This window comes from Eulemur rufifrons, chromosome 12 (assembly GCF_041146395.1).
Source record: "Eulemur rufifrons isolate Redbay chromosome 12, OSU_ERuf_1, whole genome shotgun sequence".
Lineage (NCBI taxonomy): Eukaryota > Metazoa > Chordata > Mammalia > Primates > Lemuridae > Eulemur > Eulemur rufifrons.
The window spans coordinates 13,897,250-13,923,411 of record NC_090994.1 but is presented as its reverse complement, the minus strand read 5'-3'; the positions used below and the strand labels follow the sequence as shown (position 1 = coordinate 13,923,411).

General features: G+C 32.3%; 1 protein-coding gene across 3 annotated transcripts in view; it reads right to left on the bottom strand.

The window, feature by feature from the left end:
• The window catches only part of SGCZ (sarcoglycan zeta), a 230,758-nt gene that overhangs the window by 86,158 nt on the left and 118,438 nt on the right, over positions 1-26,162 (bottom strand). For 2 of the 3 annotated variants that reach the window (XM_069485211.1, XM_069485213.1), the window contains exon 2: positions 23,722-23,823. The exons of the other annotated variant lie outside the window; for it this stretch is intronic. In XM_069485211.1, coding sequence (XP_069341312.1) covers positions 23,722-23,823 — 102 coding nt within the window. The remainder of the gene's footprint in view (positions 1-23,721; positions 23,824-26,162) is intronic. 3 annotated transcript variants of the gene reach the window in all.

Sequence of the window (26,162 nt, the reverse complement as noted above, 5' to 3'; positions counted from 1 at the left end):
TTATAGATATCAGCTTAGGCAAAGAATTTATGAAGAAGACCCCCAAAGCAATCACAGCAGCAACAAAAATAAATAAATGGGACCTGATCAAATTAAAAAGCTTCTGCACAGCCAAGGAAACTATCATTTGAGCAAGTAGACAACCTACAGAATGGGAGAAAATATTTGCATGCTACACATCCAATAAAGGGCTGATGACAAGAGTCTGTATAGAACTTAAGAAAATTAACAAGAAAAAATCAAACAACCCCATTAAATGTGGGCAAAGGACATGAACAGAAACTTTTCAAAAGAAGACAGAACATTGGCCAGCAAACACATAAAAATGTGCACAACATCTTTAATTATCAGAGAAATGCAAATCAAAACCACAATGAGATATCACCTAACTCCAGTGAGAATGGCCTTTATCAAAAAGTCTCCACACAACAAATGCTGGTGTGGATGTGGAGACATACGAACACTCTTACACTGCTGGTGTGACTGCAAATTAGTACAACCCCTGTGAAAAGTAATTTGGAGATATCTCAAAGAACTAAAAATAGAATACAATTTGATCCAGCAATCCCACTACTAGGCATCTACCCAAAGGGAAAAAAAAAGACATGCTATAATAAAGACATCTGAACTTGAATGTTTATGGCAGCACGATTCACAATTGCGAAGATGTGGAAACAACCCAAGTGCCCATTAATACATGAGTGGATTAATGAAATGTGGTATATGCATACCATGGAGTACTACTCAATCACAAAAAACAATGGTGAACTAACACCTCTTATATTATCCTGGATAGAGCTGGAGCACATCTTTCGAAGTGAAGTATCACAAGAATGGAAAAATAGGAACCACATGTACTCGCCAACAAATTGGTACTAACTGTTCAACACTAAGGTGCTCACATGGTAGTAATATTCAATGGATGCCAGACAGGTGGGAGGGTGATGGTGGGTGGGTAAGCTCACAACTAATGGGTGCAGAATGCACTGTATGGGGGAAGGGCATGCTAGTTGTTCTGGCTTGGGTGAGGCAAAGGCATTATATGTAACCAAAATGTTTGTACCCCCATAGTATTCTGAAATTAAAAAGAAAAAATATAATAAAACATAAAATAAAAATTCAAATTTGATAATTTTATTTTATTCCACCACTCTGGTTCTGTTGAACTATTTCTGGTTTCTTCTCACATACTGAATAGAGTGTGAATTTCCCAGAAAGACACAATCAACATTTGCCAACATGTTGCCTAACTGCCCATTACTGACATCTATCTTTCTGCAGTTTTATCCTCTTAAAGTTCAACAATGTTCAACTGTAAAGAGATGGCTAATTGGGTCATGTTCTGTCATGATTTTCAATTTTTGCAAAGCTGTTCCCTTTGCATGGACTACCTGTCTTTATTTTTATGTAGTGAACTTCAAATGGCAGCTCAAATGACATTATACTCCACTCAGAAAGTTACTTCCTCATCTCTGCTAAATTTACACCAATAATGCTCCTAATATGTATCCAGCCATATCACATATATATATCATACACATACATACATGATGTATGGATACATACATATATCATTCTATGTTATTCATTTACATATCTGTCTTTTCAACTTGACTGAAAGTCTTCTTACCATAAACAATAAAAGAATGACTGCAAATTAAACGAATTAAAAGTCACTAAATTGCTAGTATGCCTGTGGTAGGAAAAAAAAAGCATCACAAATATTTGGGCACAGGGAATGATATCCCCAAGTATGCTGCTCTGTCACTCTGAGAACTCTGAATTAAAAGAAATTGGAAAGTCTTAGAAACTGCCTAATTTTCTAATCTTCTCTTGTTTCTTCACCTACCAAAGATAGTGAGGGACTTTCTCTGGAATTTCCTTATCTGAAGAAGGAAATTGCTTTAAAAACTTATAATTGTATTAAGAGCCCCTCCCTAGAAATTTTATCAAATAACCAGGGAAGATTAACCACTGGAGAAGAGAATAGAATAAAAGTCATCACTATTCCCAGACAGACTTTTTATCTATTCTTCTTAGGGCTGCTCAGAGAGATTACCTAAGAGCCCTTATCCACATATGACAACCTTTGTTCACAATGCAGTTCTGCCCTTCACCTTCCCATAACTTCTAAGTCCTATTCAGTTTCTAAAGAGAATCATTTCTGAACCATTGTTTGGTGTTCCAGGCTCATTCGTTCCCCTTAAAAATTATTTACTAACCTTCTTAAATTGTCTATAGCCCCCTCCCCCACTTCCCTCTCCCCTATGAAGAGGGTATTTAAGCTTCAGCCATCTGGTCCTTCTCTGAGTCTCATATTTGCATAACTCCTTTGTCCATGTGTTCATAAATAAATGTGTGTACCATTTTCTCTTATTAATCTGTCTATTGTCAGTCATTTCAGTGAAACTTTAGAGAGGGTAGAGGGGAAGCTTTCCCTTAGTCCCTACACAAGCATAGTATGTGGGACACAAACAGGGGGTTATGCAGTGGAAGAATCAACTGAGTAAATTATGTAACATTTATTAGTTCCATTTATTTTAAAACCACGTAATAGTAACCAGCATACTACAACATCCACATGATCTGCTTCTCTTTTATTCAGCCCTCCAGGTATCTTTGTCAAACTACAGAGAGCAACATGACCTCAATGATAAAAATACACAGAGAAACCATGAAGTTAGATATTAGGTACATGAGATTCCTCTGACCAACTACTCATAGTTATTATGCAAGTCATATCAACTGAAAAAAGTCTTAAAAAGTGAATGAAAGATTGTGAAATATCGTAACAGATCTCAGAGGTTTCTATATTTTCTATATTGCTACTTTCCAAGCTGCATGTATTGTGCTAATGAGATAAGCATCTATTTGACATTATTTTCTTGGTATATAACTGAATATACTTCTAAATACCATGCCAAATATTTAGGTTACTAACAGGAGCAGCACAACATTAAGACATCATAAAAAGAGCCTAGTGTTCTTCTATGATCTACCTCTACGTGGGTCTTTGTGTTTGTAATGTACTCAAACTATGCACAAAACCCCTGAGACATATCTTTAATGATCCACAAGGTAGTTTTAAACGGTCAGCCCACAAAAAGCATGGTAATTGCTATCATAAATGCCTAGAAGGCCAGGTATCTTTCCTGATAAATTGATGTGTTAAAGAAATGGCCCTGGTTCCCAGTCTAGGCATTTAATGGGAAAATGTCTCTGTAAAATGAAATAAGAAGAAGATATTGCTCCACTTCTGCTCTTGCTATATAATTTAATCTTAATTACCATCTTAGGTTTAATACCCTAGAAATCAGAGCCTGAGGTAAAAGCTTATGTGCTAATACTTTATTAAGGACTGCAATAAATCCACAGGGAGCAGGAGGAAGAAGGGAAAAGCAAAGAGTTCACCTTTGGTTTTCTTTGAGAATTTAGATAAAGAACATTACTAAAACATAACAAGTATAAATTTTACAAAATATATATCACCTGTATGCTGCTTTTTTTTAAGCACCATAGCTATAGATAGCCAGGTACTCAAAAGCTAAAACCTACTAAATTACAGTTTACCTCAACAATGTGCATGCAAATTTTGAACTCTTCAGAGGAAACTACCTTTTTTTCCCCTACATTACCCTTTCTTTTTAACTAATTCTATAATAAAAAGAATAAGCATACAGTCTCAGGAGGCTGGATTAGATGAATCCATAAATCTCTCTAATCTCTTCACAATAAAAATAAATTTTGAATCTACTTCATTAACAACAACAAAAAACTATAGATGTATGAAGAATCTGTAACTACAGCATATGTTAACATATCACAATGTTGGATATAGCTACCTTCACTGCACAGCTTTTGACAGGTTAAAGTCATGTATATTATTCCAAATAGATATTTAATAGATGAAAGCCAGTCCTAGCAGATTCTTCATGCATCTATAGTTTTTTATGCTTTTTATTAAGAGCCTGACAAATCTCTGCCTGTTTCACAGAAAATATATGGGTCATTCCATTCTTCTCTTTGGAGTCTTCTTAGCTTAGTTTTAGTACCTTCCAAGATTACAACTATTCTAAATACATTAAGGGGAAGCATCCTGTTTGCTTATGTTGCAACTTGGTATTCTAGGTACCAAGAGATTATTGGAGAGTTTACTCTGTCATTTAGATATACTGAGCCTAATATTTTTAGATACACTGAGCCTTTCTAGTTTTCCAGCTCCAGAAATCTGAAGCTTCTTAATACTCTATGGACAGAAGATTTAACATTGAGGTCATATTTCACATACAATACTTATTGAAGAAATATTTCCTACCTAGAATGTTTGATTTTGATGTGTTATAAAGAAAAAGAAATAATTCTTGCCACAAAAGAAAAGAGAATTAGGTAAGTTGATATTTATATAAGAGAAATAGAATCCCTGACTATCCCCAGGGTAGTAGATAGTTTTCATAGAAACCAATGAAGGTGGGTTCTAGACCTCAATACTTGTCACTCCTAGATCAGTGATTTGTTAATGTAGGAGAAACAAAGTGTGCACAGGTTCTTTATCAATATGGATATATGGGTAAAGATTAGAGAGAAATTCATGCTCTAATCTTCAGTGGTTTATATTACATACATATGAGTTGACAATTTTATGGGGAAAAAAACTGTTGTTACAATTATTAATAGAATCAAACATTCACTATAGAAAACATATGTTTTTGGTCTTGCCTAGGTGATTTGTATTAATAACTACCTTATCAAAATAATGATTATCAGTAATAGAAACTATTTATCTATTTATTTAGCTTTTGAAGATTGGCTTCACACTAATGGCAGTGAGTGCATTTGGTTTTTTCTCTAAAGAGTCCTCAAATTGGCATCCTGTTTTAAAGCTTATGCATAAGTCTTTTACTTTTCTATAATGAGTCTTTTGCTTCCTTTCATGGTGTTCTCTCTACAGGATACTGAAGTGTCCTGCTAATTCCTGGAAGTTGCCTTATCTACAGCATATTGTTCTAATTATATTTCCACTCACCGTTTTAGACATCTGGCTAAGACCCAGTTTAAAAATTGCCTCTTTCATGGAGCCTTGTCCAACCAGCTTAGTTACAAAGGAACTCACCATTCTCTGCCCTCCAATTACACTTTTGATTAGTGAACACGTGCAGAGTATATTTAAAATGAGATGGTTAACTCAGCTGAGACAAAGAAATTCCCACAAAGCTTCTCACAAAGCTTCTGCTATTTGACAGTCCTTATCTAAAGTATGCTGAAGAGTATTCTGAGGCTGCACTTGAGTTTGACAGCAATACTATACATCTAACAACATACCAGACATTATAGAATTTTTTTTGATTTTTAATACTATGAACAATGATCATGATAAATTATTTGATCATTTAATTTTAAAGAAAGCACTAATATTATATCACATTTACTTTATTGTAAGTTATTTTCAAAGTTTTGCTCTTAGAATTAGTACTAAATTATTCAATGTATTCTTAGGATATATATCCAGAAATAAATCTGTTACATAGCAGTCTTTGAACATTTCTAAAGCTATTAAGACATACATCAAATTGCTCCTGGAAAGATTGAAGCAATTTATTTTCCTATTAACACTCTGTAAGTCCCTGTATCATCACAATAGAAAAGGTATCATTAAAAATTTCATTTGTAAAGTAAACAAATGTATGTGTTGATACTTTTATTATGTATTTTCTTGATTACTAATGAGTTTGTTTTTTCCTTGTATATAATAGCCATGCTTTTTAGTGTTACCTGTGATTTCCTTGTAAACACTTCAATTTCTCTAATAGAGTATCTATGCTTTCTTATAAATACATAAGTAATTTTTACATGAGAATTATGTAACATTTTAAACAAACTATATATATATATTTAAAAGAACATACGACTATTTTAGTTGTTGCAAATCATCTCCCATTTTCTGTCTTTATTTTTATATGTAATTTATTTTTTAAATGTATATATAGTCATATAATATTCAAATGTTTAAACTTAAATGTTTAAGACAAAAATGTGGTCATCAGGTATTCTCAATTTCATATAGCGTGTTATGTGGCAGACTTAATTAAACATTATTTAAATATCTAGAGGAATGTGCCTCTATTTGACTTTGCTATTTAATAATAATTAAGGGCTTAGACGCTATAGAGATATACAGTAAATTATAGATTTCTGACCAGTAGGAAAAAAATTAGCCCCAAAGGTTACAGTTAATTGACTTATGAGATATTAATCAGTTTGGTCTGTAATTTAGAAAACTTATTTCAAAATGTCTTTTCTAGTACACTATTAAAAACTATATTTTACAAAATGCTCTTTGAACTAGTATTGCCATCAACATGTTTATAGCACTAATGAGACAATAAACCTTTGACATTTTCATTTTTATATTTGTATAGTAGTCATGTTTTTACTTTTTTAAAAACTATAATTTGAAATATTTTTCAGGTTCAACCAATACCCCCAATTGGACTCAGCTGTCAGACCCCATTAAGCTGCATTGACTAAAAGGTATACTTCACAGGCCATTTAAGTAGAAACAGGTCTCTTGGTTTCTGAGGTTATTCCCAAGTAGCACTAGAGCTTTATTTTTGCTGAGTCCTCATTTGCAGTGATTGGGAATCTGGTTTAATGGTCTGAGCATTTGGTGATATCTTTTAGGGAAATGATAGATTTATCGTTTATTTGGTGAGGGATAACACAAAATCTGGTTTGTTGGTTTTGTTTGTATTTTTTATGCTACTTGTGAAAACAAAAATTTCATGCCTTTTGCAAAGAAGAACAATTCTTTGAGATAAGTAGTATGACTTTTTGTGTATCTGTTTACTTTTGACCCATGAATAGGTTGTAGAACTGAAGATGCAAGATCTCTGTTGATGTATAATTGAGAAAATCCTTTACCTCTCATTATGTGAATGTGAAATACTTTTTTACTTCTACAGGTATTATTAAATTTAATTATAAATCTCTTAATTAATGCATCTCTGTATTAGTCGCTTTATTTTTTATTGTGGTAAAAATATAACGAAGTTTACCTCTTTAATCATTTAAAAATGTATAATTAAGTGGTATTAAGTACATTAACAATGTTGTGTAACTACTATCACTATCTAGTTCTAGAACTTTGTCATCACTCCAAAGAAACACTCTACTGCATTTCTCACTACCTGCAGCCAACAGTAACCTCTAACCTGCTCTCTGTCTCTATAGATTTAACTACAATGAACATTTCATACAAATGGAATCATATAATATTCTAATGACCTTTTGTGTCTGGTTTTTACTTACCATGTTTTTAAGATTCATTCATGTTGAAAAATGACATATATAAGTATTTCATTCCTTTTTTATAGCTAAATAATATCTCATTGTATGGATTTACCATATTTTATCCATTCGTCCATTGGTGGACATTTTAGTTGTTTGTACCCTTTGGTTGTTGTAAATATTGCTACTATGAACATTTGTGTACAAGTTTTTATTTAGATAGTTGTTTTCAATTCTTTGAGTACACACTCAGGAGTGCAATTGCTAGGTAATATTTTATTATTTTTTATCCTTTTGAGGAACTGCCAAACTGTTTTCCACAGTAGCTGTCTTATTTTACACTTCTAACAATGTATGAGTGTTTCAATTATTCCATATTTTCACCAATATGTGTTATTTTCTGTTTTTATTATAACTGTTCCAGGGGCTCTCCAATGGTATCTCAGTGTGGTTTTGATTTGTGTTTTCCTGGTGGCTAATGATGTTGAGCATCTTTCATGTGCTTGATATCTATTTGCATGTCTTCTTTGGAGAATGTCTATTCAATTGTTTGCTCATTTTGTAATTGAGTTCATTGTCTTTTGTTTTTAATTGTAGAATTTATTTATATATTCTGGACATTAGAGCATTATGAGATATATTTTTTACAAATATTATCTCCCATTGTGTGGGTTTTTTCCCTACTCTCTTGATACTCTCCTTTGATATATATTTTCAAATTTTGAGGAGCTGTAATTTATCTATTATTTTTATTTTCTTGTTTGTGATTTTGATATTGTATCTAATAAACTATTGCTAAATCCAAAGTCATGAAAATTTACTCCTATGTTTTCTCCAAATATTTTTTTAGTTTCAGTTTTTTTAATTAGGCCTTTGATGCTTTTAGATTAATTTTTTAATATGATGTAGATAATGGTCCAAGTTCATTTGTTAACATGTGGATAGCCAGTTATCCCTGTGTCTTTTTATTGAAGAGACCACTCATTCCCTATTGAATGGTTTTGGCACTCTTGTCAAAAGTCAATTGACCATTGGTCTATGAATCTGTTTTTATGCCAGTGACATCCTGTTTTGGTTACTACAGCTTTATATAGAAAGCCAAGAAATAGACTCATGTACCTATAGCCAACTGATTTTTGACAAAGGATGCCGAGTACACACAATTGGGAAAAGATAGCCTCTTTAGCAAATGGTTCTGGGAAAATTGTATATCCAGATTCAGAAGAATGGAATTAGATCCCTATCTCTCACCATACAGAAAAGTTAACTCAAAATGGATTAAAAACTTAAAGGTAAGACCCCAAACTACAAACCTACTAGAAGAAAACATAGGGGACAGTTCCATGACATTGGTCTAGGTAACAATTTTTTGGATAAAACCTGAAAAGCATGGGCAATAAAAGCAAATATACTTTTATAACACATTCAGACAGAAAAAAGGAAATAATGGGCTTTTCTAATCTCTCCATCATCTAAAGAGAGAATGTATCACTGAGGAATTCAATAGGTTATAAGAGAGTTTTTAAGCCTCTGGGCTCAAGACTGTGATAAATAGATATCCTGATTTAGTGTTTTATTTTACCAAGCATCATTAACTAATTGATGAATGTAACAAAAAATTATCAAGTACAACTAAGAGCTAGATGCAAAAGATAAATAAGAGAGATTCTGACTTTAATTTTTCCATTCAGGAAATGGGAAAATGAACAAACAATTGTAGTACATATTCAAGTGTCCTGGAGATTTTGCAAAAATGAACCTGTGGGAGACATGAGGGCACCTACCCAATTATGGATGGTGAAAACAGTTTAGGGAGGTCTGAAGGATACAGCTCCTGAATCAATTATTATGACAAATAATGAAGAGTAAGGTGAAATTTAAGAAAACATTAAGAGAAGAAGCAACCCATGCAAAGGCATCAATTCAAAAGATCACGGCTAAGGAAAAAATTCAGCATATCCTACAGATGAGGTACAAGGTAGGGAATAAAGAGACATGCTATTGTTGATGAAGGAAAAGATTGCTTAATGTGTGTTAACCTCTAAAATATCCCATGTTCATATGTTATACCTATGTCAATATGGCATAGTAATCTAGTGTATGTTGCTCAAGACTATTAGACCTGTGCCTACCAAGGTCACATTCTGTCTCTATCATTTACTTCACGTGTGACTTTAGATAAAGTGCTTAACAGTTTCAAACCTCAATTTCTTACCTATAAAGTGGGATTATAGTACCAATATTATTGGCTCTTCTGAGGATTACATGAAATAGTTTAAAAATACATTTAACATATTATGTTACACATAGCAATTATTCAATAAATATTAGATATCATTATTAGGGTATTACTATTGCTATTATTTTCCAGCAGTAGTATACAAAATACACTTTTAGTAGAGTTTATAAATGTGTAACATCTAAACAATTTTAAAAGACTTTTCATGATTCTTTAATTTAAAGATGTGGAGAATAGAATAGTCACCTTCATATCCCTGGGGAAAAGTAAACATAATGATTTACCGAAGACATATTAACCCTATGAATTTTTCAGAAATGATCTAAAATGTACAGCCAAAAATGTCCTTTTAGGCTTAAACAGAGTCTAAAGAAAGAGATTTTAAGAAAACAAAAATCAAAAGAATATGTGACAAACCACAATTTAGCAACATATATCTAACACAAATAAAGTAAAAATCCCTGTGATATATGTAAGAATGAATGCATTCTGATTTTATTAAGACTGTAAGCCTGCTAGGCATGAGTGCTGATTTTTTTCTATCTGCATAGACAAGTAGAATAGGATTTCAGAAAAGAAGAGATATTTCAATTTTCCCAAAACAAACCTTTGTAAATAATTAAATTCCAACAGTCAAAACTAAATGTCTCCTGTCCACCTACAAAAATTCCGTTATTTCCCAATAAAATTTTACATTATACAGACTCTTCATGAGTAACTTGGACTTTTAATCCCAAATAGAATGCACCAGTTTTGACATAAACATGCCAATAATTCCCAATTAGTGTAAAGAATGGCTCAATTTCATAAATATAAAGTAATGCAATCTCAATAATTCCCCAATCTATATAAAACCTTCAAACTAGTTAATGAAAGGTGAATAAGGCCAATTAACTACTGATGTTCATAGACCTATTACAGTAGGTTGAAATTATAGTGAATTTATTGATCTGAGCCATAGAAAACTTTTCTAAGAGAACTGTAATTAAGCATTTACCAACTTTCTATATAACGCCACCCCTTTTCAGAAAAGATGAAGGATTTACCACAGTTGATATGTTTAATCCTCATTGTTTTCAGTTGCCTTTATAAACCGCAAGTAGAAACAGCTCAACTCAGCCACATTCAAGAGAAAAACCTCAATACAGTTATTTTAATTAATATGTTCATCAATTTTAGTAGCATCAAATCTAGATATAATCTACCTAAAACTGGATCAACAGTCTATATTTAGAATACTATCTTTTCTAGATGGTGATAGGCATATGTCAAAATACCTTGACATTTTTCTATAGCCAGTTATAATATTTTATAGTTATTATAACCACTTGACATTACAAATAATTTTGGAATATGTATAATTTCTGTGAAATAGATTAAATTATTATGTCGATTGAAAACTACTTATATTACACGGGACGTGCATTTATTTTAAAACCAACTATTATACACACACAGAAACACACAGGAGCTGGTTGTTCATAGGCTAGAAATTTTGTGGTGAACTGTAACTACTCGTATACAAAATCAAACGTTGCTTCAATAAACAATGTGTCAGTAGAGTCACAGAAGTGTCAAACTGAAATTATTTGCTCCAAATATATTTATTTTTGTTACAGCTGAATGACTCTAAAAAACTTCCGGTGAAGCATAACACATCAATGATGACATCCTGAAACACTGGTGTCTTCCTGGTTGCCAGTGAAAATAATAGACAGCCAATTACATTAAGTAACAAAATATTAAACAATATGTTATTTTTTATTCTAAAAATAAAGGAGTATGGCTTTATGTTAATTTCATTATTGACTCTTTTCTTAGTAACTTCAAAAATGTTAGAGACTGTAAATTTTATCTTAATCACTTAAATAATAAATGGAGTTGTGTTATATCTATATAGGTTAGATAGAAATTATTCCCTTAGTTGGCCAGTTATAATTTTTATCTAAAATAAATAAATATATTTCTAAGACAGCATAAACCATTAGTACTCCAGTTCTCATTTATCATCTTCCCAATTTATTCTAAGTATTTTTCTGAAACACATAGCGAAAATGATGATTCATATATTGTTAACTTGCTATATTTTTTAATAATGGTTTTACATTTGTGAAAATAGGAATAACAAAATCATCAGGTCAACTATAAATTATGTGGCAATATCATTTTCAAATGAAAATAATTAAGGTATTTCTATCCCAGAAAAAAGCTAAATATATATACACACACACACACACACACACACACACATATATATCATAGTTATATAGCTTTATATCTCATAACTATGGTAATATATCATTCTTCTTAGAATTTATTTCATTTTCTCAAAAAGTGGCCAAAGTAGTTTATAAATATTCTCTATGGCTATAATTTAAAATTTTAAGGTTATTTTAACTGTGTAAAATTAAAAATAAATTATTCAATAATAAGTCGAGAAATAGTACATCTATTTTTACATTAACTGTGGATATAACTTGGTTATATTATAGCAGTAAGACATTGACTAAAATGGAAAATAAAAAAGAATCAAGTTTCAGAGATCTGTATACTTAGTGAAAGTATCAATAAGTGATAATTTAGAGAAGATAAGACTATGGTGAATATGTAAAAATCTATAATATTCATTAAATCAAGTATTGAGGCAAGCCACTTGTAATAATGCATTACAAACATATATACTGACTTGGGTGATTTATGGTGTAAAGATTCTAGGTAAAATATATTGAACACATACCTTATTTTGACTGGTATTCATTTTAATATAATATAAAGCCAAGATGTAAATCTTCTTAGGGCAATCAATGTCAAAAACTAATCTACCAATATTACTATCATAAAAACAACATAATCACATGAATTCAAAGAGATGAACAATTATTAGCAGGACAGATGACTTATAATTCATAGTAATGCCATATAAATTACATTTGTTCATGTACATAATCATAACATCCAATATTTCCAATATTCATATTGGTTATTTTAAAATTGCAGGAAAGATTAAATGTCCCCAAATCAGGACTTAAAAAAAAAAAAAAAACTCAAAAAGTAGGTTTTCCTATCTTCAAAAATCATTAAAAATTCTTCTATAAAGTTCTTTAAATGGCCTAAAAAATTCTGCTATAAATATAGAATAATAAAAATTCAGGAATTTTATCTGATTTTAAATTAAAAAAATAAAATCTATCTCATTAAGTTTAACAAATGTTTACTTCTTTTAAAACAAATGCATACATACACAATTTAATCTTTTCAGAGAAAGTGTCATTCGTAAACTACAAAATAAAGAAGTGCTATAAAAGTATTCAGAAAAGAAATAATGATAGCCTTTGTGGTAGCTTGTAAAGTGGCCACAAATTCCTCCCTTCACAGTATGCCCCTTACCAAAGTCACTACCATTACCCTATCAGGAGGCGCGGTCAAGTTTCTTCATCCCTTCAATTTGGGTTCAACCTTGTAATTTGTATTGGCTAGTGGGACATCAGTAGACGTGCCACAAACAGATGATTAGGAAGGACTTATACAAAGGGGCTTTCTCTCTCTAGCTGCTGGGAACCATTTTGTCATCAGATGATCAAGCTTGTACTCTCCTACTGGGTGAGAGACCACATGGAGTGCCATCTCAACCACCATAACCAACCTAGACACTTATGTGAAAACATTCTAGTTTATTAACCTCCAGATCAGTTTGTATAAACCAGTAAAACTGCCTGATAGATTAACAAAGTTGAGAGAAATAACAAATGTATAAGGTTTTATGCTATTACGTTTTGGGCAAAAGCTATTGTTTTATTAGTTAATTAATTAATTTTTGCAGCAAAATCTAGCTGAAATCAGTCTTTAGATATTGCTTTTAGGAAATTAAACGATTTTTATAAGTGTCATAACAACAAAAATAGTCTACAAAACACTCAACACGATTGAAGCAAAACATTAAGTTAAATGTGATAACATTATAATACTATATAAATTTATTAATTAATCAAAAATCACATTTTGTATTCTTATCTTTGGAAACTATGTAGCCATCCATTAACTTCACAAATTTTGAAATAACATACATGATTAGATGTTTGATTGAATATTTAGCCAATTATACATTATTCCAAATAAAATGTAAACCACTAGGTTTTATTAGAACCAATTTCTCCTCAAAAATCTTTGACTAGATTGGATGATTTCCCATGATCCCTCTTTGCTAAACTCTGGCATGGTCAGAAGTATTTTGTTTCTGCCTTCCTGGTTTAGTTTTTGATGATCAAAAGAGGAAACCAAGGGTGGTGCCATGGTGACTCATGACTGTAATCCTAGGACTCTGGGAGGCCAAGTCTGGAGGATTGCTTGAGCTCAAGTGTTCGAGACCAGCCTGAGCAAGAGCAAGACTCCCCCCATCTCTACTAAAAATAGAAAAATTAGTGTGGCACAGTGGCATGCCTGTAGTCCCACCTACTCGGGAGGCTGAGGCAGGAACATCCTTTGAGCCCAGGAGGGAGTTTGAGGTTGTAATCAATGAGCTAAGATGACACCATTGCATTCTACCCAAGGTGACATAGAGAGACTGCTTTAAAAAAAAAAAAAAAAAAAGAAACCAACTTGGAACTTGGCAGAAGGCCGAAGTGTAGTAACAAGTAAAATCAAAGGATGTGCTGATGGCAAATCATTGAAAAGATCTATCTATGACATACTGTTACATAGACACTGATTTAAAAAGAAAAAATAAGTGCCGTTGCTAATTTGCAGACATTTACATTACTTATGGCAAATTTCTCTTGTCTTGCTTCTTGATAAAATAAAAAAATTGGTAAATTTCAGTATGAGATCCAAAGAAACTTAGGAAAATAATGGAAGAAATAGAAAAATATAAAAACAAATGTATTAATGAATTGCTTTTTTGTCCTCCACAAGTACTAGAGGATAAAAGGCAGAATGACAAAATGCTAATTTATAGTAACTTGTTTTAAAAATTCACAAATAGTACCCAGCAAGAAATGAAATAGCAGACAATCATTAATTATACGTGAAATATATTGAATGGGAATATTTGCACTAATTTGTAATTCAAGAAATAAGAAAAAGATAAACAGAGGAAATGAATTTAGCAAATATTTTATCACAAAGAATAAATATGTCTATAATAACTTTTACCGAACTGATCATTACTAGAGCATCTGTAGGAATAAAGCAGTGACTAGCAGACACATTTAAAAATATGGCATTTAATTAACTGTTCCTCTTATTGTCTCTTTCCTTATTTTCCAGTCATTCAAATTTCAAAATTAATACTTTTGTAACCTGGTTAAAGACAAGAAGTATGTAATTCAATTTCAGAGTGGTGTCAGGGTCAAAGAAACAGTTCAGCAGCACAAAGTAAATTTTAATAGTTCAAACCTTTATTTGCATATCTGGAAATCCATGAAAATAATCTAAATTCATACTGCCTTTTCTACCCCATTCACTTTTCTAGTATCTGACAAATACCTCCAGTGCTTCCCACCTTTTCTTTCTCTCTCTATTCATTTTCTTTTTGTGAATTATGCAGATTGATCTAATCCTTCTTTAGCAAAAAAAAAAAAAAAGAAAAAAAAAAAAAGAAAAACCTACAACTAACAAGAAAAGAGAACATACCACAAGATTCTCTTTGTCTCTGAGGGACAGAACACTAAAACTGCAGCTTTGAACTGAGTTATAATTTTGTCCCATGACATACGCTTATTGCAACAGTTTTAAAAACACAGAAATGTCTAAATAAAAAGTATGTTCTGTCCTCAGGTTTAATTACATTATCTGATATAAATTCTATTAACAAATTGGTGATATTTTTCCATCTGTTTTTCATAGGAAAATATACAAATGTATATTCACATAGATGGAAGAATTTTTTGGTTGTCCCTGAAAGGGAGGGAAAGAGGAACAGAAGATGGGCAAGACAGCAAGAATGACTCAGCAATATGGTAAAGTAATTTTAAATAATAGGATGTCTAATGTTGCATTTAAATTGTTTGCATACCACAATGTAAACACTCCATTCCTTAAAACCTTAGGTGTTTACAAAATCAAAACCCATGCATGACTGTATGTGCCTTTTAGGAGCTTAAGTGAAGAAATTCAGGAAATAATACGGATACATATTCGGGATGCTGCCATGACCAAGGAAAGAACTTTCATGTGATGTATATAGGGGAAAGAAAAGAAAGTGTGACAGGAAATTGAAGCTGGAGAAAGTCCACTGGAAATCCACAGAAATCTTATGGGCATAACTAGATTATCACTGAATACAGAACAAGATTTGAAGCTAATTTTTTTAAGTTTCTAAAAAGCAAAATGATCAAAGGCAACAGACGGGTTCATTTGTAACAAAAATTTTGTATTTAGCATCTTAATAAAGTAAATAAAATCAAAACTATATCAAATATAAATTTTTATTTCTATTTTTAATCTGTAGGAATTTCAGGATCTTGATACATCTTGTAAATTTGAGATTAAGGTTACTTGTTTTGTCACAAATGTGCTGATTCAAAGCAAGTTCTGGTTTTACAGGAGACCACTTGTTACTTCAAATAAGATTTCAATTGCTACAGAGATAGAAAATTAACAAGAGGAGATTATACCTTAAATCTTTCAATTATTTTATTGATTCAAACCAAAGGAAAGTCAGAGGGCAAGTATGGTAGAAGTGCATCAAAAACCATGATGACAATAAAGGATGAGCCTTATTGTCATGACAATCAATGATAAATATTTACAGTGAGGAGAAAATTTATTGTGATAAAATGTGGATACAGAAGTATGTACATAATTTGTGATCAAGTTCTATTTTTTATAGATCCACTGAATATACATGAGGAAAGCATGTAATGAACCTAGAGAAAACAGTTGAAGCCAGTGTTTTCCAGGGCTGTAATTTAAGAGTATGAAGGGTGTTGCAGACACCTGCCATTAGTGAGGGATGATCTCCCTGTCCCTGTGTCTTACATTGGTTTTGTTTTTCCTAAGATTTTATTGAAGGAACAATACCCATCTAAAAATTATTTACAAAACATCCATCTAGTCAATAATAATATTTAATTTGTAATAATTAAGTGGAATTGATTTTAGCATTAAGATATGAGTGTTTTTATCTTTAACTTATTACATGTCATTGTACCTCACTAACATGCCATTTAATAAAATTTTTAAAATTCTATGTCTCAGAAATATTAATTATAATGATTATCTAACACATTAAGCCTCAATAACCCAAACTAATGTTAAAAATGAAAAGCTTTTTCAGTCAAATTTCTGTTTGATATTTTTAAAGAAATATATTTTATTAATTTGAAATGTAATAGCCTAAAAAAGGATAAGTTGATAAAGGCACTTTAAAGTTTTAGTGCCTTGAGGATGAATTCCAAATTCCTTATGATTCAAAGCCTGCATATCTGAGCCCTAAGCTGCTTTCCAAATTGATATTTCTCTGCTTTTTCACATTCCTCTTCTTTAAATAGTTTTTACTCACACATCTCCTAAAATACTTTTAAACCTATGTCACCTTGAATATTTTAAAGGTGATATTTGAAATTTTTTAATATCAAACTTTTAATATTTGGTAAGGATAAAATGCCTGACACTGATACAACAATACTGTATGTATGTTTTAAATGTATTTCGTGGAACATTCCAATGTTATGGGGCTCTAGATTGAGCTTATCCCAATGATGGGGCATGTCTGCCATATAAATTACAATCATCGGTAAAACCAGCCTTACTTTTTTATCAGAAAAATGGTTGAATTTTTCAATTCAAATAAATGTCTTAATATTATCCCACGATCACTAACTGATTTTTTATTTATAATTCTGCAAAAGAGAGATATTTTTGCCATAAATGGGTGGCATGGATAAATACGTATGCTGCCTATTCAATATTTCTTAACCTGCTGCTGGTATTTTTTTACATTTATTTATTTAACTTTTTATTTTAGGTGCAATATATTCTTGATTTGTCCTTTTGTTTAGTCAACCCCCTCCCCCACTCTCAACTTTTTATATCCTGAGAAATGTATCATAGTACGAGTGATAAAAATTATTCCTTATTTATTTTGAAAATAAAAGATTGGTAGAGATAGAGAAGTTGGAAAAGAGAAGTAACAAGCTATAGAGTCATTCTCATACAGATCAAAATTAGGAAAGAGTGCATTTGAAACTTGAAACTTTGGAAAAGGACATCCATACCCGTATACTCCCTGGAAAATCTTGGAATACAATTAGAGGTGTGTTTGCCTGGATTTGAGAATGTTGGCTGATAGCATTTCTCAACTCAAACCAAACTGGTCTACTCACTGCTTTCTGAACAAATCATGTCTTTTAAAAACTACTTACTGTGCTTACAAAAATCAACTGATTTTTAATTCAAATCCTTATCATTTGTCAAAGCCCAGTTCAAATTCTTTCAGATAGAGGCATACAAGACTATTCATGGACAGTAAGTTAGTGTGGAGAACCTGATTTCAAGTCAAAATATTGTCATTAACTCTGGTTTCTCTTCAGATAATATAAATCTTTCACCTTTTAAAAAATATTATCATTAATATTGTTCCCATGCTCAGGTCTCAGGCCTGAGAAGGACAAGAAAAAAATATTAATTTATAAGCTAATAAAGCAATTTCATCAAGCACCGTCATAGTCTCATAGTCATAATGTTAGAGTAGGAGACTGAGAGACAGGGCTGAGACCAGATGCAGGGATTTGAAGATCAGGTGCAGGTGTTACAATAAACAGCTCGGAAGCAGAAGCTAACTAGAGGGGCTGATAACCACAAGAAAGAATGTGCTTCCACCGGCTTGTCAGCTATCTCTGCCACCTCACATGGACTTTTGCTAGTTACAGTATCATTTACATTACAGTTTTAAAATTTCTCTGCCCTTGAAATCACCATGACACTTCTGAAACAACCATATAAAGTATGAAAATGGGAGGGAACCCAATTCTAGGAATTAATACCCAAATTCTTAGTAAAAGCCAACCCCTTCTCCTTGAACATTCCTCCCTCTAATCAGTAAGACTACAACAGATCTGAAACTACTTCCTCCCAGTGCAGCCGCTCTTTTCCAGCCTGCCCTAAAAGTATATTTTTGCTTTCAATAAAAGCTTTCACTTGCTTGGCTTACGTGGTGTGTCATAAAATTCTTTTCCCAAAGAACACCAAGAAATTGGAAAAACCTCCACTTGGAGGCTGGAAACAAGAAGCAAAGTACAATATCATTTTGCAGCTCAAGTACCACAGTTCAATTCCCATTTTGTGTCATTTTTGGTGCATGCTACTGTCACAGGGATATAGGTGGTGAGTCACTGTGTCTATACCAATAGAGCCACAATAAAGCCACAAAACTCTGAAAATTCAAAGTTAGATCTCCTATTCTCTTCAAATTTTTTTTGGTAGCATGTAGTTTGACTCTTTAAAACTGTGAAAGAAGATGACTACTATTTTTAGACAATACAAGTTCATTCTAGGATCTAATTCACCAAGTGTTTATATTGGTAAAAACTGTGAGACAAAAAACAAAAGATCAGGAGTAAAGATGTCTCATACACATGCAAAATATTCCACTTCTCTAATATGAGAGCAAAGTATCTTTTTAGAGATTTAATTTATATCCTTTGAATACACTAGTCATTCATTTAGTCAATAAAGGAAACATTCCCTGAGATGTGTGTATCTTTCTGCATGTATGTAGACTATAATAAAAAGTATAAAATTTTTCACTAGGCACTTAATATCTATAAGGCACAGCTGTATGCAGTGATCAAAATACATAAGGTTGTTGCTTTATAGAATTTACATCTTTTGCATTTTGTCCTTTGGAATTCAAATAAAGTGTTTAATATTTTCCACTGCAGAATCCATTATATTTGTGACATCTGAGACAAAATAACTTGCCACAAACTTATTGAATGTGTTATTTTAGTAGCTATTAGCTAGGGCAGTGTCTTTTTTAGACTGTTGATCAAACACATTGCAGGGTCATGAAATCAATTTAGTGGGTTGCAACAATAATTTACACATATAATGCGCACACATATTGAATTAGAATATAAAAGACATTGGTAGACTATATTAAATTAGAAATTTTCAGAGTGTATAAAATGTGTTTCTTATTGTGGTTCATATTCGAAAAATACTGGAAACACTGAACTAATGTATGTATGTGTTGCTGTTTGGTTTTTTTTTGTGTGTGTTCTGCTCCTACAGCTTTGGAATTTTTTAGTAAATCCTTATCTTCATCATGACTTAGAGGCTTTATATAGCAACAGTGATCCTACATGCATAAAGACATGTTGAATCTGGGGTAATGAAGAAATCTATTTGGAGAACAATTTATTTCAGCTCTGTTATGAGAATTAACACTGATGGTGCCTATAATCCCAGATACTTGGGAGGCCGAGGCAAGAGGATTTCTTGAGACCAGGAGTTCAAGGTTGCAGTGAGCTATGATCACACTTGTGAGTAGCCACTGGACTCCAGCCTGGGCAAAACAGTGAAACCCCATCTCTTAAAAAAAATAACACTGATGCCTCTTTAAAATCCTATTCACCAAACAGACTTTTTTTTCCTAAGTAATAAAAAATTTTAAGGAGCCTAAGTACTTATTTAAAAACACACTCCAGAGCATGGATTTCAAGAAATGTATTTTAGATAAAGTCCAGAGTGTTTCCCAGAACATGAATAGTAATAGAATTCTAAAGAAACCCCCTTCACCTTCTTCCTGATAAGACTTTGCTGATTCCATTCACCGCTACAGGGATTTCACAGTGTTAAGGACACGAGGATCAAAGCCTGACAGACCTGAATTTGCATCCTTGCCTGATGATTTTTTCCCTGTGATATCCAGGTAAGTTATAGAACTCTTTTGAGCCACATTCTTTTTATCATCTGTAAAATGAGTATGCTAATGTCTACTTCTTATGGCGTGCTGTGAGAATTAGATGAGAATATGTGCCAGGCCCTTCACATAGCAGTTAACATGTGAAAAGTACTTAATAATTGGTAGCTGGAGCTATTCAAGATGAATTAACAGGTACCCAGAACTTAATTATGTGTGCCACTCTAGGGCAGATGACTCCTAACACTAAATTAATCATCATATCAGATTATTTTAGAGCATTTAAAGATGTGTAATATTGACTAGTATCACAATTTCACTCTTTTATTAATATATCCCTGTTCCAGACTCTCTGTAATAGGCTGTTACACAGAAAACCTGATACTGTACAAAGTGGAACTTGAGCTGATATGTGCTTCCCTTCAGTTGTTCTAGGTCTGCTATATCACTCTCTCTCATCATTCTTAGGGAAACGTATAAGTATAGGGGTATGTCATAACTATGTGTGTGTGTATGTATGTGTGTTTTGGTGGAAAAAAAGATGGAAAACTACATACACATTTCTGAGTAGTTTACAAAGGCAACTAAATTGAAGATGATGAGGAAGCTTCCCTTAGTAAAGCTTCAGTGTTGTCTGCTGAGAGACATCACCAGTGAGAGACAATAGCTTAATCTCTAGAAGAAATGCATCCTAAGTAGAACTCCTTTCAGAGCCCCCTTAATTATTTTTAAAATACAAAGAATATTGCACCTCTACAACCAAGTTCACTTACACTTATTATTTAGTAACATCTAATTGTCTCCCAAATTCATGAGGGCCTCCTACCATGCTATTACTGTTTTTTCTCCTACTCCCCGACAAGTTCCAATGTGCTCAAACTATCATTAGACTTTCTTCTAAGGGTGCAGCCTGGCATTCCACCCATATAAATAGAAATATGTTATAATATGGGGGAGAAATGCACACATACACATAAATCAAAAGTGTCATACACAGTAATACCTTAACTGACTCTACCTTAACTGACTCTAAAAGTGCCCTTTGAATTCAATAGATGTCCTTACCTGAGAGCTACAGGAACTTTGGAATTTTATCATCAAAAATTTGAATACATGAAAATGTGTGAAAAGATTAAAATGTATAACTGATCTTTTTAAATTAAAAATCTCATTTCTATTTTATTACTGAAATATTCCTGTTAAGTTTCTACCAAACTCACTTTATTAACGAGAAAACTAAAGCTCAGAGAAATTGTGGCTGGCCTCTTAAAAGTGAATAGAATTTACAGCAGAGAATAAATGCCTGTATGTATTCACTGACAAGCAAACTGTAATGTGGGATCTGCTTGTATAATAAAATATATATATTTTCTCTTTATTTTAAATATTTATTTTTGTAGTATATATGTGGAGAAATTTCTCAAGGAGTAAATGAGTCTCCTTCTATTTCTGTTCTCAAACCAGATTTCCTGTCTGACTACTGATGTGCCCATCTGCCTATGCTTTGCCATGCTTCCTAGATACTGGGGGCAAACAATGAGAGAAGACGTAGAAAGGTCACACAACAGGGCTGGGGTGTGAAAGGGAGCATATAGTCATCAATCAATGTGATAGGTTTTGGAAATGCTCATTAACTTAAGGTAATCTTTCCCAGGGTTGAAGGTTAGGAAGCCCAATGTCTTTAATGCTATAAAGTTAGTGGACTCTGCCTTATGTGGTCCGTAGATAGAATCTATACATATCCCCATATCTCAGGAAAATCTAGCTTACACCTTTTGTTATACTCTCAAAAATATCCCAGATGAAAAGATAAATTCTGTGATCTGTCTGCTGAGAGAGGGCTTCATAGTCCTTTAAATTATGTTCCCAGGTAGCCACTACAAATTGGTCTAAATGGGTTTAGAGACAAATCATCTTTGCTATTCCGGGACTTACCAATAAGATGCATTTTCAAAGAAATTTCGGCCTGTATTACTCTCACCTACTTCCTATGTTAAGAAATTTCTTGATTTCCCTATATAAATTTTCATTCCTTCACATATTAAACTGTTTAAGAGCACCAAACAGAGGAAGATCTCAGTAAATAACCATGAAAGATGCAAAGAAACTAATATGTGTAAGCATGCTATTTTTTTTTTCAGTTTTAATAAAAACAAAAGGAAGAAAAAGCACCAAACAAACTTTCATTTTAAGTTTAATAGTTTTTTTTTAAAGTTTACTCATGTAAGGTCAGGTGTGTTCATACATCTGTCTATAGTGTTACTTGTCTGACCAAACTCCAGAAAGTAAAGTAGTGTCAAAATAAAATTTCCAGTACCAGAGTGCAGTCAATATAGTATATTAGTGAAGCCTTGTCAATTCCCATGTTAAAAAATAAATTTAACATTAATATAACTATACTAATTAAAAGTTTTATGAAAACAATCTTTTGTTTTCACTTTGATATTAAAGGAAAATAACTTTGAAGCAAATTATTCAAATTATGGCTTACTATACAACCCAGTTGCTAACGTCTTATATTGGTAATATTAAAACATTGTTGTAGTCTAAAGTAGATTTTCATATGTATGAAATAAGTATAATATTTTTCCAACTTTTATATAACAAGCTTTCCATTATTTCTACCTTAATAAATTTATTTCCACAAAACACACATATCTCAGGAGAATGTCTAATAGATTTGAAAGATTCTAGTAAGATTTTGATGTACTCAAGAATAGTTACTACCTTTTGAAAAGTAACACACGTAAGCTAAAATGAACATGACTCAGCTACAATCCTTTGATTTCTAGCATGCTGCTAAGTTATTAAACTCTTATAACACACGCACACACACATTTGAAGGATAAATATTTTGGCTTGTGTAAATAATGTACATCCAGAAATAAATTTAGTTTCTAAATTAAAACAATTTGTCATCTTCGTTAGAAAATGCATGTTCATTAAAGCTGAAGAGATGTATAATATATTGAATTAAAATCATTAATTTAAGTCAGTGCTTTTGGCCAAAGTTACTAAAAATGTATCAAATTCCCCCTTTAAATTACTATAACTGTATATTTTAAACTTCCAGCAAAATAGAGGGGCCAATTTTGTAGACTAACAAAAGCAAGCAATACTGCAGTTTAGTTCAAATGGTTTTCTGATTTGCCAGTTTGAAACTAACCTTCTCCACTGTTTTTCAATTATTTTATTGTTGTGATTTCTACACATAGGTTTTTTAGCTTAAGGAAACTAAATACATGCTGAAGAGACAAGGGGATTCCATCCTCCTTTTCAATCTAAAACATAACCTCTAAATTATGTTTTACAGTAAGCCAAAGCCAGTATCACATACCTTTCGGGAATGAATTTCTTTCACATACAATGGAAGTAGAAACTCAGATATACCTTCAAGTCGGATTCCCTTCTTGGTGACTCTCAGATTTCCCATACCATCCTACAAGCAATGAAATATAGTTCACTTTTAGGTTAATTAGAGAATGAATATCTGGCCATAATTTTCTTAGGCCTAAATTGAGAAAACAAGCTCAAATCAGTGATGATGTAAGGAAAATGAGAGATTGAATCTACTTAATGAATGGTTGTAGCACTTTGCATGCATATAGAGGGCTTTATTTAAAATGAAAAGAGGGTTATAAAAGACTGGTATCTTCTCCTAGCTCTGTAAGAGATTAGGATTTATCCATGAACAAATCCTTTACTTTCTGCATGCATCACTCAGTTCAACTATTTATTAGGTATAATGATATTTGCTACTCGACTATTGGAAAAAACTTTGTTTGCCAAGAGATCTAGTAATATTTTACATTACAATTATACAAATAATTCTATAATATTCAAATAGTCCCATTTGTACAACAATTTTAACAAGTAATTAATGATTGATATTAGTCAGCATGGTATGCCAGTATTCATGCCATGAGTAAACATATGTCCTATTCTTTATAAAACAACAGTCTATGAGGAGGATAAAACAAGCACATGAATAATGTTTATGAGACATAATAAACTAAGTAAAAACAGAGTGCTGTTGGGAGTTAAAAAGAGGAGATTTTACATCTGGTAAGAGAATAAATCATTTCTCATGAAAGACTATGGTAAAGGCTTTGACAATGTGGCATTTCAACAGGAGAGGTCCTTGGAGAGTGGAACAAATGAACATGCTGGTTAACACTTAGGAAATAGCATCCCATATGATCTGGCCAATTTATAGGGTTTCTACTTTGAAATATTGGCAGAGAAAACAACTGAGAATATGTTTAGGGGCCAGAGAAAGGAAAGTCATGAATGCAAAGCTAAGGAGTATCTACTTAGCTAGAGAAAAGGGGATTCTATCCTTCTATCTTCCAAGAGAAGAAACCTAAAAAAGTTATTAAATAGCTCAGTGGCTTAAAATGTTGGAGTTAAGCTTCAAAATTAATCTGGCAGAAGAACCATGTAGGGCTAACTGACAAAGTATTAGCAATAATGCACAACTTAATAGTAAGTGAGAGGAGTGTGGTGAAACAACAACCTACAGATTCAGTGACTAATTTATCTGGAGATATTGAAAAGAAGGGCATTTAAGATTAATCTAAGGTTCCATAACCATGAATAAATGTGTAAATGTGATTTTAAAAATTGGAATACTAAAATTTGTAGGCTCAGTGCCAAAAGTATATTTAGCTTTTCACTTTCTAACATTGAGATATCATTGCAAAATTCAAATACATACTCTATCAACCAGCACATCTGTAGAAAGGGGTAGTAGAGCAACAATTGCTCAAGGAGTACTTGAATCTATCATTGTGGATAATCAAGCCCAGTGTGGAAAGATGTATATAAAACAAAGGAGAATTATTGAATGATGACTAGGTCTGTGGGTGGGAAAAGGTATTTTATATAGTCAGGGAAGTTGTGATCAGTATATGAGGAAAACGAAGACACTATGATGTTCTCCCCCTCTACTCTGTACTATCTCCCACAAAAGAAAGCCAATGTGGTAGTATAACATGAAGGTATTAGTAAAAGGCGATAATTAATGTAGAAAAGTTTTGGAGAAAGAAAGAATAAAAAGGATTTTAATTAAGAATTGAAGGATTTTTAAAATATTTTTAACCTGGACTAAAAGAAACTGGCTACTAAGAAAGAGAGACATTTTTAGGTGGTGAGGTCTTGATCGTTCCACAGAAAAAGTAATGCATCTTAACTGAATTAAACTTGGGATAAGAGTAAAGGAATTAGTTTTTGGAGGCAAGTGAAGAAGCTCAAAGCTGACACTGGAAATGCCTTATAGGAAACCAACCAAAAATGAATGCATTAATTAATTTCAAGCGGAGTTGAAGACTTATTCTAATGATAAACCACACATATTTTTGGTAGGGTAAAGACATACTCTGGGTTCTCTGAGACAGGCTGGTTTATACTAGTGTTTTAGTATCCTCTTTCATTTTCAAAACTAAAAAGTGTCTCTGACTTAGACATTAAATTCCATGGTCACCCATTTACGGGCTATAATCAGTGCGGTCTGGCAACATTATTCCTATCTGAGAACAGAAACAGAATTAACAGAGACATTCAAAACTGAGGATTTGCTAGAAAGGAATGGCGGAAAATCATAGGAATGTAGCATTCTAAGCTATCAAAATATAATGTCCTAAAATAGTTGACCATTATTTTTCTTATTGAGTAGTGACGAGTTAAGCCAGAAGTGGTGTTGGGCTACCAAAATAGAACAAAGATAAAGAATGGCAAATGGTGATAAATTAATGATCAAGTTCAGTAGAAGTTAAGAAA